General features: G+C 39.8%; 1 protein-coding gene across 1 annotated transcript in view; it reads left to right on the top strand.

The window, feature by feature from the left end:
* Window positions 1–13,241, top strand: part of NEK11 (NIMA related kinase 11) — a 107,780-nt gene that overhangs the window by 45,790 nt on the left and 48,749 nt on the right. Inside the window, 1 exon segment of the mRNA XM_070045380.1 lies at window positions 10,963–11,044. Within this exon segment, the coding sequence (XP_069901481.1) occupies window positions 10,963–11,044 (82 nt within the window).

Below are 13,241 nucleotides of genomic sequence, written 5' to 3'. Positions count from 1 at the left end.
CTCTCATCTCATCGCATTTCAGCTTGGTGACACACAGCACATTATACATAGTATCATCCGTCTCAGATCAGACTCTCAGCGTGTGCGATTGATCTTTTTCTGATTCATTTTTGTATCGCATCATGAACCCATGTAATGAGCCACAAAAAATTAGTACTCAGGAAATTTCTTTCCTTTTGACGAATTCTTTACCACTTGCTTCCAGCTGCCTCTCACCTTATTTCTGTCAAAAGCCGGTGGTAAAATTTTGGATCCTTCTATCTGTCATATATGTTGAAAGCACTTTGTCAGAAAGCAGGGAAGGTTGGACTTGTCTGTTTCCTGCACTGTGATATTAACATAGCTAAATAAAAATTGTATCAATATAGTTGTAGTGCTTAATCTTGGCTGCACACTGGAATCACCTGAAAAGCTTTCAGAACTAATAAGGGCTGAGGCCCTCCTTCAGAAAGTCTGATTTAATTGGCCTGGGGAATGACCCAGGCATCAGGATTTTTGAAAGCTCTCCAGGTGATTCTAATGGGCAGCCAGGGAGGAGAACTGCAAAAAAAGGGGGAATGACCAGTGTGGAAACAGAAAAATACAGTCATAGAAGAAAACCATGTCAGTGTTTATGGAGCACTGAGCAAAGATGAGGCTCGGCTGAGGACAGGGGAGTCTGGCTGGCTCTGCTGGTGGGTGTGGTTTTCTGCTCAGGCCACCAGCTGGGTGCTGTTATTCATGAAAATTACCTGCCTTGTTCTCCGGGCTCCCTGAGCAACCTTCTATCCTGTTTCTCCTCAAACTTTCATGCCCTGATTTTAGCATTTTTTCAGTGGTAGTTGCCTTGAGCAGTTTTTACTGTGATATTTGCCTAATGGTGATTATGTATTTCCCTCATTCTTTCTACATTTATTAATTAGGGCTGTCCTGTTAGAAAGAGCTATTCCACTGTTCCTTCTCCTCCATTGATGTCTTTATTCAATTATTTATATCAGTATGGACTCAGGGATATTTATTTTATTCTATGGGTTATAGCCCAATGCTGTCATTATTAATTTTCTTTCTCAAATTGGTCCAGCTTCGGCTAGTGGGGCTCCTTCAGATTGGCTCCTGTGTCCTCTAAACATGCCCCCATCCTTTTTGAAGAAGTGGATTCTTATCTATAAACTATATTTTGTAGATGAGGAAATGGGAACCCAGGGAGGTGATTTTCTGGCAATCACATGGCTGGAATGTTGGATTTCATCCAGGACCAGGACCAGGATCACAGGGGTATAGGGAAAGCTGCTCCTGTTTTTCTTTTACTTGGATTGCTCCTATTCCTCCCTTAATATTTAACAGAGTCAGGGCTTCCCTGGTGGCGCAGTGGTTCAGAGTCCGCCTACCGATGCAGGGGATACGGGTTCGTGCCCCGGTCCAGGAAGATCCCACATGCCGCGGAGCGGCTGGGCCCGTGAGCCATGGCCACTGAGCCTGCGCGTCCAGAGCCTGTGCTCCACAACGGGAGAGGCCACAACAGTGAGAGGCCTACCTTCCCAAGCATGAAATTATCTACTTCTACCTGGACATGAATCAATAGAGATTGTTTTATTGTTCATATCAACAATGTTAACCAAACATGTTTCAGATGGTGGCACTAAACTAAACATAGATTTTAACACAGCTACATTAATCAAGCCTGTCTGTGTGAATTATGCAAAATATAAAGCTAACACTTCCGTTTACAAGATGAACAGGTTCTGGGGAATCTGATGTATAGCATGGTGACCATGGTTCACAATACTGCACTTAGACACTTCACATTTGTCAAGAGAGTAGATCTCAAGTGCTCTCAACACACACGTGCACGTGCATGCACACAAACGCACACAGAAATCATGTGAGATATTGGATGTGTCAATCAGCTTGACTGTGGTAAACATCTCACAGTGCACATGTCCACCAGATCATCCTGTTTTATGGGAAACCCGCTCCTTCCCTTGGCTTATTCTCGCTTATGTTCTGTATCTTTATCTATCTCTATATAATACATACATGTACATAGACACAAAAACACATGTATATCAATTTGTACACACACACATGTCTTAATGTAATGATAATATAATTAATTATTTTATTTTCTATCAATAGTAGACTAGATAGGGTTTGAAACAGTAGAAAGTGTGTGGACTCTGGCATCACACTGACTTCTGTTCAAATCTTGGTCCATTTCCTTGAACAAGTTATTTCATTTTTCTGACCCCGTCCTAATTTTAAGATAGAGTAAACAACACTTAGTATATTATTAGGTTTTTATAGGTATTTGAAATAATAAAGTTAATTTGTTAACTTTATGAGTTAAAATAAAGTTAAAAAAGGGACTATCAGACCTTTCTTCCTAATAGACTGTCAACGATGGAAGCTGTCTTTATATAGTTCATTATTTCAGTGTGACCTCACTCTCCCCCCAGGTTGTTTTCTAGAAGGCGAGCTAATTTTTACCTCTGAGTTTTTGGCTTGCAGCCTTTAGTGTGAGGATTCATGCCAGAAGGAGGAAACATGGAAAATTTTAAACACTAATGGGTCCAATAGCAACATTCAAGCAAATACTTTCTAAGGATCTGTTTGTAATATAAAAAGAACATTTTAAATCTCCTCTTATGTTTCTCATTTATGCAAATTGTTTAAATAAATCAAGTAAGTGGGTTGAGTTTTATAATGTTGAAATTCTAGTGAGTCTCTGTAGGCTCTTGCAAGTGAATTTGGAAATGACATGCACCACCAGGCTTATTGGTTCTCAGAGGGTCCTTACAACTTCATGCTGGATGTCTTGGGTCTACTGTTAGAGACAAACCCTTTGTTGTCCTTCAAAGCCACTGCTGAAGCTCTGTCTGAGGCCACGAATGAGAGACACTCCTGGTATATTGATCTTTGTGGCATTGATTAGTGACCTTCTGTCTTAGTCCGTTCAGGCTGCTATAACAAAATACTGTAGACTGTGTGCCTTATAAACAACATACATTTATTTCTCACAGTTCTGGAGGCTAGGAAGTCTAAGATCAAGGTTCTGGCAGATTCAGTGTCTGGTGAGAACCCAATTCCTGGTTTGTAGATGGCCGTCTTCTTGCTGTGTCCTCACATGGCAGAAGCTGGGAGGGAACTCTCTGGGTTCTCTTTCATAAAGGCACTAATCCTATTCATGAGGGCTCTACCCTCATGATCTATTCACCTCCCAAAGGCCTCACCTCTTAATACCATCACACTGTGGGGTTAGGATTTCAACATATGCATTTTTGGGGACACAAACATTGTCTATAGCATTATCCTTCCCAGTGTGAGCTCCAGGTGTCCACACATCAGGGCTGTCTTCAGTGGTCTGCATTGCTGGGATTGCTGCTGATTAAGGGAACTAGAGATATCTTCAGAGAGGTGCATCCCATCAGAGCTCTCTGGTTTTCCTGGGCAGCTCCTGCCTGGCTATGTAGGCCTCCCTGAATTCACTGTGCCAGTTCTATGGGTCTAGACTTTATTCAGCTAAAGAAGATGGTAAATAGTATGTATCTTGTGTTTTTATACACCTAAACTTATCTGTTCATGATCTTTGTAAGTACCATAAGTAAAATCATTTGACTTGTTCCATTTACTTTCTTTCTTTAAACTATGAAATATTTTAAGCTTTTCACAAAAAAAGTTTAAAAATAAGGCCACTGATTTTTATTTAAAGTTGTTGATGTAAAAATTGAAAAACAAAACTAGTTTCATTTAAGAGAAATGTATGAATGCACTAATATCAAGCAATTCATAAGCCCAGTAGAACTTCTGGCATTTGGAGTGTGGCTTTAGCTATGATATATGACTTTCTATAAATATGTGATCAAAAATAGAATCAGAATAAAACACTCCAAATAGTTTATTTTAAAAAAACAGTCCAGTGATTTATAGGTGAAAGCATTATTTCATGTCACTACTTAAAAAAAAAAATTCTACCTCTTTATTCTTATTTATGTACATTTACCTCAGCAGGAAGAAAACTTACTCTAAAAGAATTTGAAAGAAAATTAGCAACTAAACCCAAGTGTGCTCAGTTATATTTTCAAGACATAAATGTCACAATACTACATGGCATTCTTTAGTAACTATTTAAAAACTGGATCTTCTTATTTTGCTTTTAAGAGCATAACGTGGTTTGACATTTTCCCCACTTTTTATGAACTCCATTTACAAATTTAAAAATATATTATAAAATAATTTTTATTCAACCCAGACTTTCTCAAATACATCTTTTGCCTTTGGAATTTTTCAAACTATTGGACAAAATGTTCCCATTAATAGGTGAGATAGTAAATATTTGGCCCATTTGTGTTATTATCTAGCAACACTTTTTTTAAAGTGCAGTCTATGGCCTGTCCCAGAGTCACTTACGATGCTTGTTAAAAAATACAAATTCCGGGCTTCCCTGGTGGCACAGTGGTTAAGAATCCGCCTGCCAATTCAGGGGACATGGGTTCGAGCCCTGGTCCAGGAAGATCCCACATGCTGTGGAGCATCTAAGCCCGTGTGCCACAACTACTGAGCCTGCGTGCCACAACCACTGAAGTCCGCACGGCTAGAGCCTGTGCTCTGCAACAAGAGAAGCCACTGCAATGAGAAGCCCACGCACCACAAGGAAGAGTAGCCCCCGCTCGCGGAAACTAGAGAACACCCGCGCGCAGTAACGAAGACCCAATGCAGCCAAAAAAGAAAATAAATAAATAAATTTATTTATTTATTTAAAAAATACAGATTCCTTGGTCCTCTCCTAATTTACTGAATCAGAGTCTCTGTTGATACAGCCCAGGAATATGCATTTTAAACAAGCAACTTGAATGTGCCTGATACATGCAAAATTTTGAGGTCCACTGGAAGGATGTCTCAGAAACTTAGTTAAAGGAGATGAAGAGTGTGAGGGAACTGTATCTGAAGATGTCAGCCCAGAGAATTAATCAGGGGAAGCGCTTTCATTTTAAAATGAAGAAGTAGGGAGAACAATTTTTCAAGCTCCTTCCAGCCCTGAAATCCTGAGATTGTTTTGCCCTTTGTGTATCCTCTGAACATTGCAGTCTCACTGTGTTCAGGCTCTGAGAAGGCTCTCCTCTGTCTTTTATTTTATTTATTTATTTATTTATTTATTTATTTATTTATTTATTTATTTATTTATTTTAAATACAAAGAACTCTTGCAAACACTTCATTCAGATTCACTGGTTAACATTTTCTGATGCCAGGCTCCACTCCTCATTGAATTTCATGGCTCACAGTGTGAATAATATTGAAAGAGTTCAGCCCAGTCTCCCTCTCCTAGTAGATGAAGGAACAGAGGGCCAGAAAGTATACTCGACTTAACTCAAGGGGGTTAACATTTCACTTCATTTGTTTTATTCTCTCCCCACCTCTTTCCCCACCTAAGTATTTAAAAGTTACATAATCATGCATCTTACCCCTAAATACTTCAGTGGCTATTCCTAAGAACAAGAACATTCTCTTCATAACTATGATTCAATTTGCAAATTAAGAAAATTAAACATTGATACAATACTATTTTCTAATAAAGTTTCCATATTCAAAGTTTGCCAATAGTGCCAGTTGTATCCTTTGTGGCAACAGTGAGTACAGTTCACAGACAGAACGTACAGTAATGAGTAACAGAGCAAGTGGGTTAAGTGGAGTCTGTTTTTTTTCTATTCTTTTCTTTTCTTTTTTTTGCGGTATGCCGGCCTCTCACTTCTGTGGCCTCTCCCGTTGCGGAACACAGGCTCCGGATGCGCAGGCTCAGCGGCCATGGCTCACGGACCCAGCCGCTCCGCGGCATGTGGGATCCTCCCAGACGGGGCACGAAACCGTGTCCCCTGCATCAGCAGGCGGACTCTCAACCACTGCGCCACCAGGGAAGCTCTGTTTCTAGATTTTTTGATGATGGCCATTCTGACTGGTGTGAGATGATATCTCATTGTAGTTTTGATTTGCTTTTCTCTAATGATTAGTGATGTTAAGCATTCTTTCATGTGTTTGTTGGCAATCGGTATATCTTCTTTGGAGAAATGTCTATTTAGGTCTTCTGCCCATTTTTGGATTGGGTTGTTTGTTTTTTTGTTATTGAGCTGCATGAGCTGCTTATAAATTCTGGAGATTAATCCTTTGTCAGTTGCTTCATTTGCAAATATTTTCTCCCATTCTGAGCGTTGTCTTTTGGTCTTGTTTATGGTTTCCTTTGCTGTGTAAAAGCTTTGAAGTTTCATTAGGTCCCATTTGTTTATTTTTGTTTTTATTTCCATTTTTCTAGGAGTTGGGTCAAAAAGGATCTTGCTGTGATTTATGTCATAGAGTGTTCTGCCTATGTTTTCCTCTAAGAGTTTGATAGTTTCTGGCCTTACATTTAGGTCTTTAATCCATTTTGAGCTTATTTTTGTGTATGGTGTTAGGGAGTGATCTAACCTCATACTTTTACATGTACCTGTCCAGTTTTCCCAGCACCACTTATTAAAGAGGCCATCTTTTCTCCACTGTACATTCCTGCCTCCTTTATCAAAGATAAGGTGACCATATGTGTGTGGGTTTATCTCTGGGATTTCTATCCTGTTCCATGATCAATCTTTCTGTTTTTGTGCCAGTACCATACTGTCTTGATTACTGTAGCTTTGTAGTATAGTCAGAAGTCAGGGAGCCTGATTCCTCCAGCTCCGTTTTTTGTTCTCAAGATTGCTTTGACTATTCAGGGTCTTTTATGTTTCCATACAAACTGTGAAATTTTTGTTCTAGTTCTGTGAAAAATGCCAGTGGTAGTTTGATAGGGATTGCATTGAATCTGTAGATGGCTTTGGGTAGTAGAGTCATTTTCACAATGTTGATTCTTCCAATCCAAGAACATGGTGTATCTCTCCATCTATTTGTATCATCTTTAATTTCTTTCATCAGTGTCTTATAATTTTCTGCATACAGGTCTTTTGTCTCCTTAGGTAGGTTTATTCCTAGATATTTTATTCTTTTTATTGCAATAGTAAATGGGAGTGTTTTCTTGATTTCACTTTCAGATTTTTCATCATTAGTATATTGGAATGCCAGAGATTTCTGTGCATTCATTTTGTATCCTGCTACTTTACCAAATTCATAGATTAGCTCTAGTAGTTTACTGGTAGCATGTTTAGCATTCTCTATGTATAGTATTATGTAATCTGCAAACAGTGACAGCTTTACTTCTTCTTTTCTGATATGGATTTCTTTTATTTCCTTTTCTTCTCTGATTGCTGTGGCTAAAACTTCCAAAACTATGTTGAATAAGAGTGGTGACAGTGGGCAACCTTGTCGTTTTCCTGATCTTAGTGGAAATGATTTCAGTTTTTCACCATTGAGGATGTTGTTGGCTGTGGGTTTGTAATATATGGCCTTGAGGAAAGTTCCCTCTATGCCTACTTTCTGCAGGATTTTTATCATAAATCGGTGTTGACTTTTGTCGAAAGCTTTCTCTGCATCTATTGAGATGATCACATGGTTTTTCTCCTTCAATTTCTTAACATGGTGTATCACATTGATTGATTTGCATATATTGAAGAATCCTTGCATTCCTGGGATAAACCCCACTTGATCATGCTGTATGATCCTTTTAATGTGCTGTTGGATTCTGTTTGCTAGTATTTTGTTGTGGATTTTGCATCTATGTTCATCAGTGATATTGGCCTGTAGTTTTCTTTCTTTGTGACATATTGTCTGGTTTTGGTATCAAGGTAATGGTGGCCTCATAGAATGAGTTTGGGAGTGTTCCTCCCTCTTCTATATGTTGGAAGAGTTTGAGAAGGATAGGTGTTAGTTCTTCTCTAAATGTTTGATAAAATTCGCCTGTGAAGCCATCTGGTCCTGGGCTTTTGTTTGTTGGAAGATTTTTAATCACAGTTTCAATTTCAGTGCTTGTGATTGGCCTGTTCATGTTTTCTATTTCTTCCTGATTCAGTCTTGGCAGGTGGTGCTTTTCTAAGAATTTGTCCATTTCTTCCAGGTTGTCCATTTTATTGGCATAGAGTTGCTTGTAGTAATCTCTCGTGATCTTTTGTATTTCTGCAGTGTCAGTTGTTACTTCTCCTTTTTCATTTCTAATTCTATTGATTTGAGTCTTCTCCCTTTTCTTCTTGATGTGTCTGGCTAATGGCTTATCAATTTTGTTTATCTTCTCAAAGAACCAGCTTTTAGTTTTATTGATCTTTGCTATCATTTCCTTCATTTCTTTTTCATTTATTTCTGATCTGATGTTTATGATTTCTTTCCTTCTGCTAACTTTGGGGTTTTTTTGTTCTTATTTCTCTAATTGCTTTAGGTGCAAGGTTAGGTTGTTTATTCAAGATGTTTCCTGTTTCTTAAGGTAGGATTGTATTGCTATAAACTTCCCTCTTAGAACTGCTTTTGCTGCATCCCATAGGTTTTGGGTTGTCGTGTCTCCATTATCATTTGTTCCTAGGTATTTTTTTATTTCCTCTTTGATTTCTTCAGTGATCACTTCGTTATTAAGTAGTGTATTGTTTAGCCTCCATGTGTTTGTATTTTTTTCTGTAATTGATATCTAGTCTCATAGCATTGTGGTCAGAAAAGATACTTGATACAATTTCAATTTTCTTAAATTTACCAAGGCTTGATTTATGACCCAAGATATGATCTATCCTGGAGAATGTTCCATGAGCACTTGAGAAAAATGTGTATTCTGTTGTTTTGGGATGGAATGTCCTATAAATATCAATTAAGTCCATCTTGTTTAATGTATCATTTAAAGCTTGTGTTTCCTTATTTATTTTCATTTTGGATGATCTGTCCATTGGTGAAAGTGGGGTGTTAAAGTTCCCTACTATGAACGTGTTACTGTCGATTTCCCCTTTTATGGCTTTTAGTATTTGCCTTATGTATTGAGGTGCTCCTATATTGGGTGAATAAATATTTACAATTGTTATATCTTTTTCTTGGATTGATTCCTTGATCATTATGTAATGTCCTTTTTTGTCTCTTCTAATAAGCTTTATTTTAACGTCGATTTTGTCTGATGTGAGAATTGCTACTCCAGCTTTCTTTTGGTTTCCATTTGCATGGAATATCTTGTTCCATCCCCTTACTTTCAGTCTGTATGTGTCTCTAGGTCTGAAGTGGGTCTCTTGTATACAGCATATATACGGGTCTTGTTTTTGTATCCATTCAGCCAATCTGTGTGTTTTGGTGGGAGCATTTAGTCCATTTACATTTAAGGTAATTATCAATATGTTTTTTCCTATTCCCATTTTCTTAATTTTTTGGGGTACGTTATTGTAGGTCTTTTCCTTCTCTTGTGTTTCTTGCCTAGAGAAGTTCCTTTAGCATTGTTGTAAAGCTGGCTTGGTGGTGCTGAACCTTCTCAACTTCTGCTTGTCTGTAAAGATTTTAATTTCTCCATCAAATCTGAATGAGATCCTTGCTGGGTAGAGTAATCTTGGTTGCAGGTTTTTCTCCTTCATCACTTTAAATATGTTCTGCCAGTCCCTTCTGGCTTGCAGAGTTTCTGCTGAAAGATCAGCTGTTAACCTTATGGGGATTCCCTTGTGTGTTATTTGTTGTTTTTCCCTTGCTGCTTTTAATTTAAGCAGCCTTTCATCCACACGGCTCAGAATAAAAGGGAGAAAAAGTAGAAAGAAAGAATTAGTAGAAGTAGAAAGAAAGAAAGGAAGCAGGGAGGGTGGGAGGAAGGAAGGAAAGAAGGAGGGAAGGAAGGATAAAAAGAAAGAAAGAAGATAAAGTAAATAAAATAAGGTGATTAAAATAAAAAATAATTATTAAGAAAAAAATTAAACAAAAAACAAACAAGCAAAAAACGGACAGATAGAACCCTAGGACAAATGGTGGAAGCAAAGCTATACAGACAGAATCTCACACAGAAGCATACACATGCACACTCACAAAAAGAGGAAAAGGGGAAAAAATCATAAATCTTGCTCTCAAAGTCCACCTCCTCAATTTGGGATGATTCATTGTCTAAAGGAGGGAAGGAAGGAAGGAAGGAAGGAAGGAAGGAAAGAAAGAAAGAAAGAAAGAAAGAAAGAAAGAAAGAAAGAAAGAAAGAAGATAAAGTAAAATAAAATAAAGTTATTTAAAAAGTAATTATTAAGAAAAAAATTAAACAAACAAACAAGCAAAAAACGGACGGATAGAACCCTAGGACAAATGGTGGAAGCAAAGCTATGCAGACAAAATCTCACACAGAAGCATATACATACACACTCACAAAAAGAGGAAAGGGGAAAAAATCATAAATCTTGCTCTCAAATTCCACCTCCTCAATTTAGGATGATTCGTTGTCTATTCATGTATTCCACAGATGCAGGACACATCAAGTTGATTGTGGAGCTTTAATCCGCTGCTTCTGAGGCTGCTGGGAGAGATTTTCCTTTCTCTTCTTTGTTCGCACAGCTCCCAGGGGCTCAGCTTTGGATTTGGCCCCGCCTCTGCGTGTAGGTTGCCAGAGGGCATCTGTTCTTCGCTCAGACAGGACGGGGTTAAAGGAGCAGCTGATTCGGGGGCTCTGGCTCACTCAGGCCGCGGGGGAGGGAGGGGCACGGAGTGTGGGGCGTGCCTGTGACGGCAGAGGCCGGCGTGACGTTGCACCAGCCTGAGGTGTGCCGTGCGTTCTCTCGGGGAAGTTGTCCCTGGATCCCGGGACCCTGGCAGTGGCGAGCTGCACAGGCTCCCCAGAAGGGGGCTGTGGATAGTGACCTGTGCTCGCACACAGGCGTCTTGGTGGCGGCAGCAGCAGCCTTAGCGTCTCATGCCCGTCTCTGGGGTCCGCGCTGTTAGCCGCGGCTCGCGCCCATCTCTGGAGCTCCTTTAAGCAGCGCTCTTAATCCCCTCTCCTCGCGCACCAGGAAACAAAGAGGGAAGAAAAAGTCTCTTGCCTCTTCAGCAGGTCCAGACTTTCCCCCGGACTCCCTCCCAGCTAGCCGTGGTGCACTAACCCCTTCAGGCTGTGTTCACGCCGCCAGTCCTCTCCCTGCGCTCTGACCGAAGCCCAAGCCTCAGCTCCCAGAGCCCACCCAATCCGGCGGGTGAGCAGACAAGCCTCTCGGGCTGGTGAGTGCCAGTCAGCACCGATCCTCTTTGCGGAAATCTCTTCGCTTTGCCCTCCGCACCCCTGTGGATGTGCTCTTCTCCGCGGCTTCGAAGCTCCCCCTCTCGGCCACCCGCAGTCTCCGCCTGCGAAGGGTCTTCCTAGTGTTTGGAAACCTTTCCTCCTTCACAGCTCCCTGCCATGGGTGCAGGTCCCGTCCCTATCCTTTTGTCTCTGTTTATTCTTTTTTCTTTTGCCCTACCCAGGTACGTGGGGAGCTTCTTGCCTTTTGGGAGGTATGAGGTCTTCTGCCAGCGTTCAGTGGGTGTTCTGTAGGAGTTGTTCCACGTGTAGATGTGTTTCTGGTGTATCTGTGGGGAGGAAGGTGATCTCCACGTCTTACTCTTCCGCCTTCTTCCCCTCCACCTCTCCTGTGTCTTTTAAACTGGATGTAAGTGCTTCTATTGATGACTTAAAAAACACGGATTAATTTTTAAAATCAAATACTTTTAGGTTTTAAAACATTTTAGTGTCAATTAAAGATGGAGTTCAGACACTGTATTTGAGTTGCTCTTCATTTCTTCAAGGTCTTGGTGTTTCAAAGTCAATCTGATGTTGGCTAACTTGGATGGCAGGAGGCAAGACCATTAATCCATCAAATGGCACATTTTGGGTTACAGATTTTTGAAACCTTAGAAGTTAACATCAAGGCTTTTATTGAAACTTTCGAGGGGTGATATTAGTAAAGGAAAGCATTTTCTGTCAGCAGTATAGATTTAGGGCAATATTAATATTGGTTCAAATTAAAGTCAATACCATTTTCATTAGAGTTGCCTTAGCAATAAAAGTCATCATTAAATATTTCTCAAAGTCAAGGAAACAGAATGAGCCTACAGATATTGTAATAATAACTTCTTAAACCAAGGTGTGACAGTTCATCCAAAACGTTTTTTACTTTTATGATGGGTTGGCAAAAGAAATAAATGCTTTTCATATTGCTGAATTAAAATCAGACTGCTTCACAAAAAATTGTTGCTTTTATATGAAATTTGTTGTGTCTTAATTTGTGAGTGACTTGACTACCTTAATTAAATCCTACGAAAATCTACAGAGTGTTTATTAAAGAACAAAGTAAATACAAAACAAATAGTTTTTCTTGCAGATAAACATGCAGAATGAAAACTGCAGGGGGAGTAAATTGAGGAGGATAAGACCCAGCTCTCCAATTAATTTGATCTTTTGGCATTCTGTCCTCTTGTCAATAGAACATGTCCCTTGCTTAACGCTAAGAACTAGTACATTTCTTCTTCTTATGGTTCTACCTGAGAAGGGGGTGTTTGTGTACCCTCTTTTGACATTTCACTTTGAGGCCTAGAATTGAAGGCCCTGTTCCTTTTTTCCCCCCAATAGTCTAAGTATATATTTCTTTAGTCACAGGAAATGTGCACACACTTAACATCAATTCAGGAAACAGATAAGCAACCTCTACTCACTACTTGAGGGGGGGGCATAAGGAAGTGATAGTCAGACTAACAATGAATGTCACCCAGGGAGTGTGCCCGTCTATGGCAAGACGACTCACAGGGAACATAATTCTGCTCACTCACAAGGAAAACAATACCAAAGCTGATACAAATGCGGTAGGAATTTGTATTTCTTTAACTAATATAGTTTTAAAATGACCGTAGGAAATGAAAAGCAGCATCGAGGTTTGGAGACAAATTCCTGAAAGAAATGTTATTTGAACATACAGACAAATTTCTCCAAATTTCAGTATTATTGAGGCAGACAAATATGTCACAAAGGCCATTTTCACAGGGGTGACTGTACTTATGTATGACCTTCCTAAAGTAGAAAACATTGGGTTGAAGCTGTCAGCTTCATTGATATTTCTCTAAGGCAAGCTTTTCTTCTTTTTTTTTTTCTTTTCATTTCTTTCTTCCCTCCCTCTTCCTTCCTTCCTCCCTCCCTTCTGGCCTTCCTTCCTTCCAACCTTCCTTCCTCCCTCCCTCCTGGCCTTCCTTCCTTCCAACCTTCCTTCCTCCCTCCCTCTCTACCTCCTTCCCCCTTTCCTTTTTGCCTTCCTTCCTTCCTTCTTTTTCTCCCTCCTTCCTGCTTTCTTGGTTTTCTTTCTGTCACTTCTTATCTCAAGCTATTCAGGAAGGTGATGGCAACGTGTAGATAATTATCTTTTT

This window comes from Globicephala melas, chromosome 4 (assembly GCF_963455315.2).
Source record: "Globicephala melas chromosome 4, mGloMel1.2, whole genome shotgun sequence".
NCBI lineage: Eukaryota > Metazoa > Chordata > Mammalia > Artiodactyla > Delphinidae > Globicephala > Globicephala melas.
The sequence above is the reverse complement of the archived record's forward strand: the minus strand, read 5'-3'. Positions and strand labels throughout refer to the sequence as shown.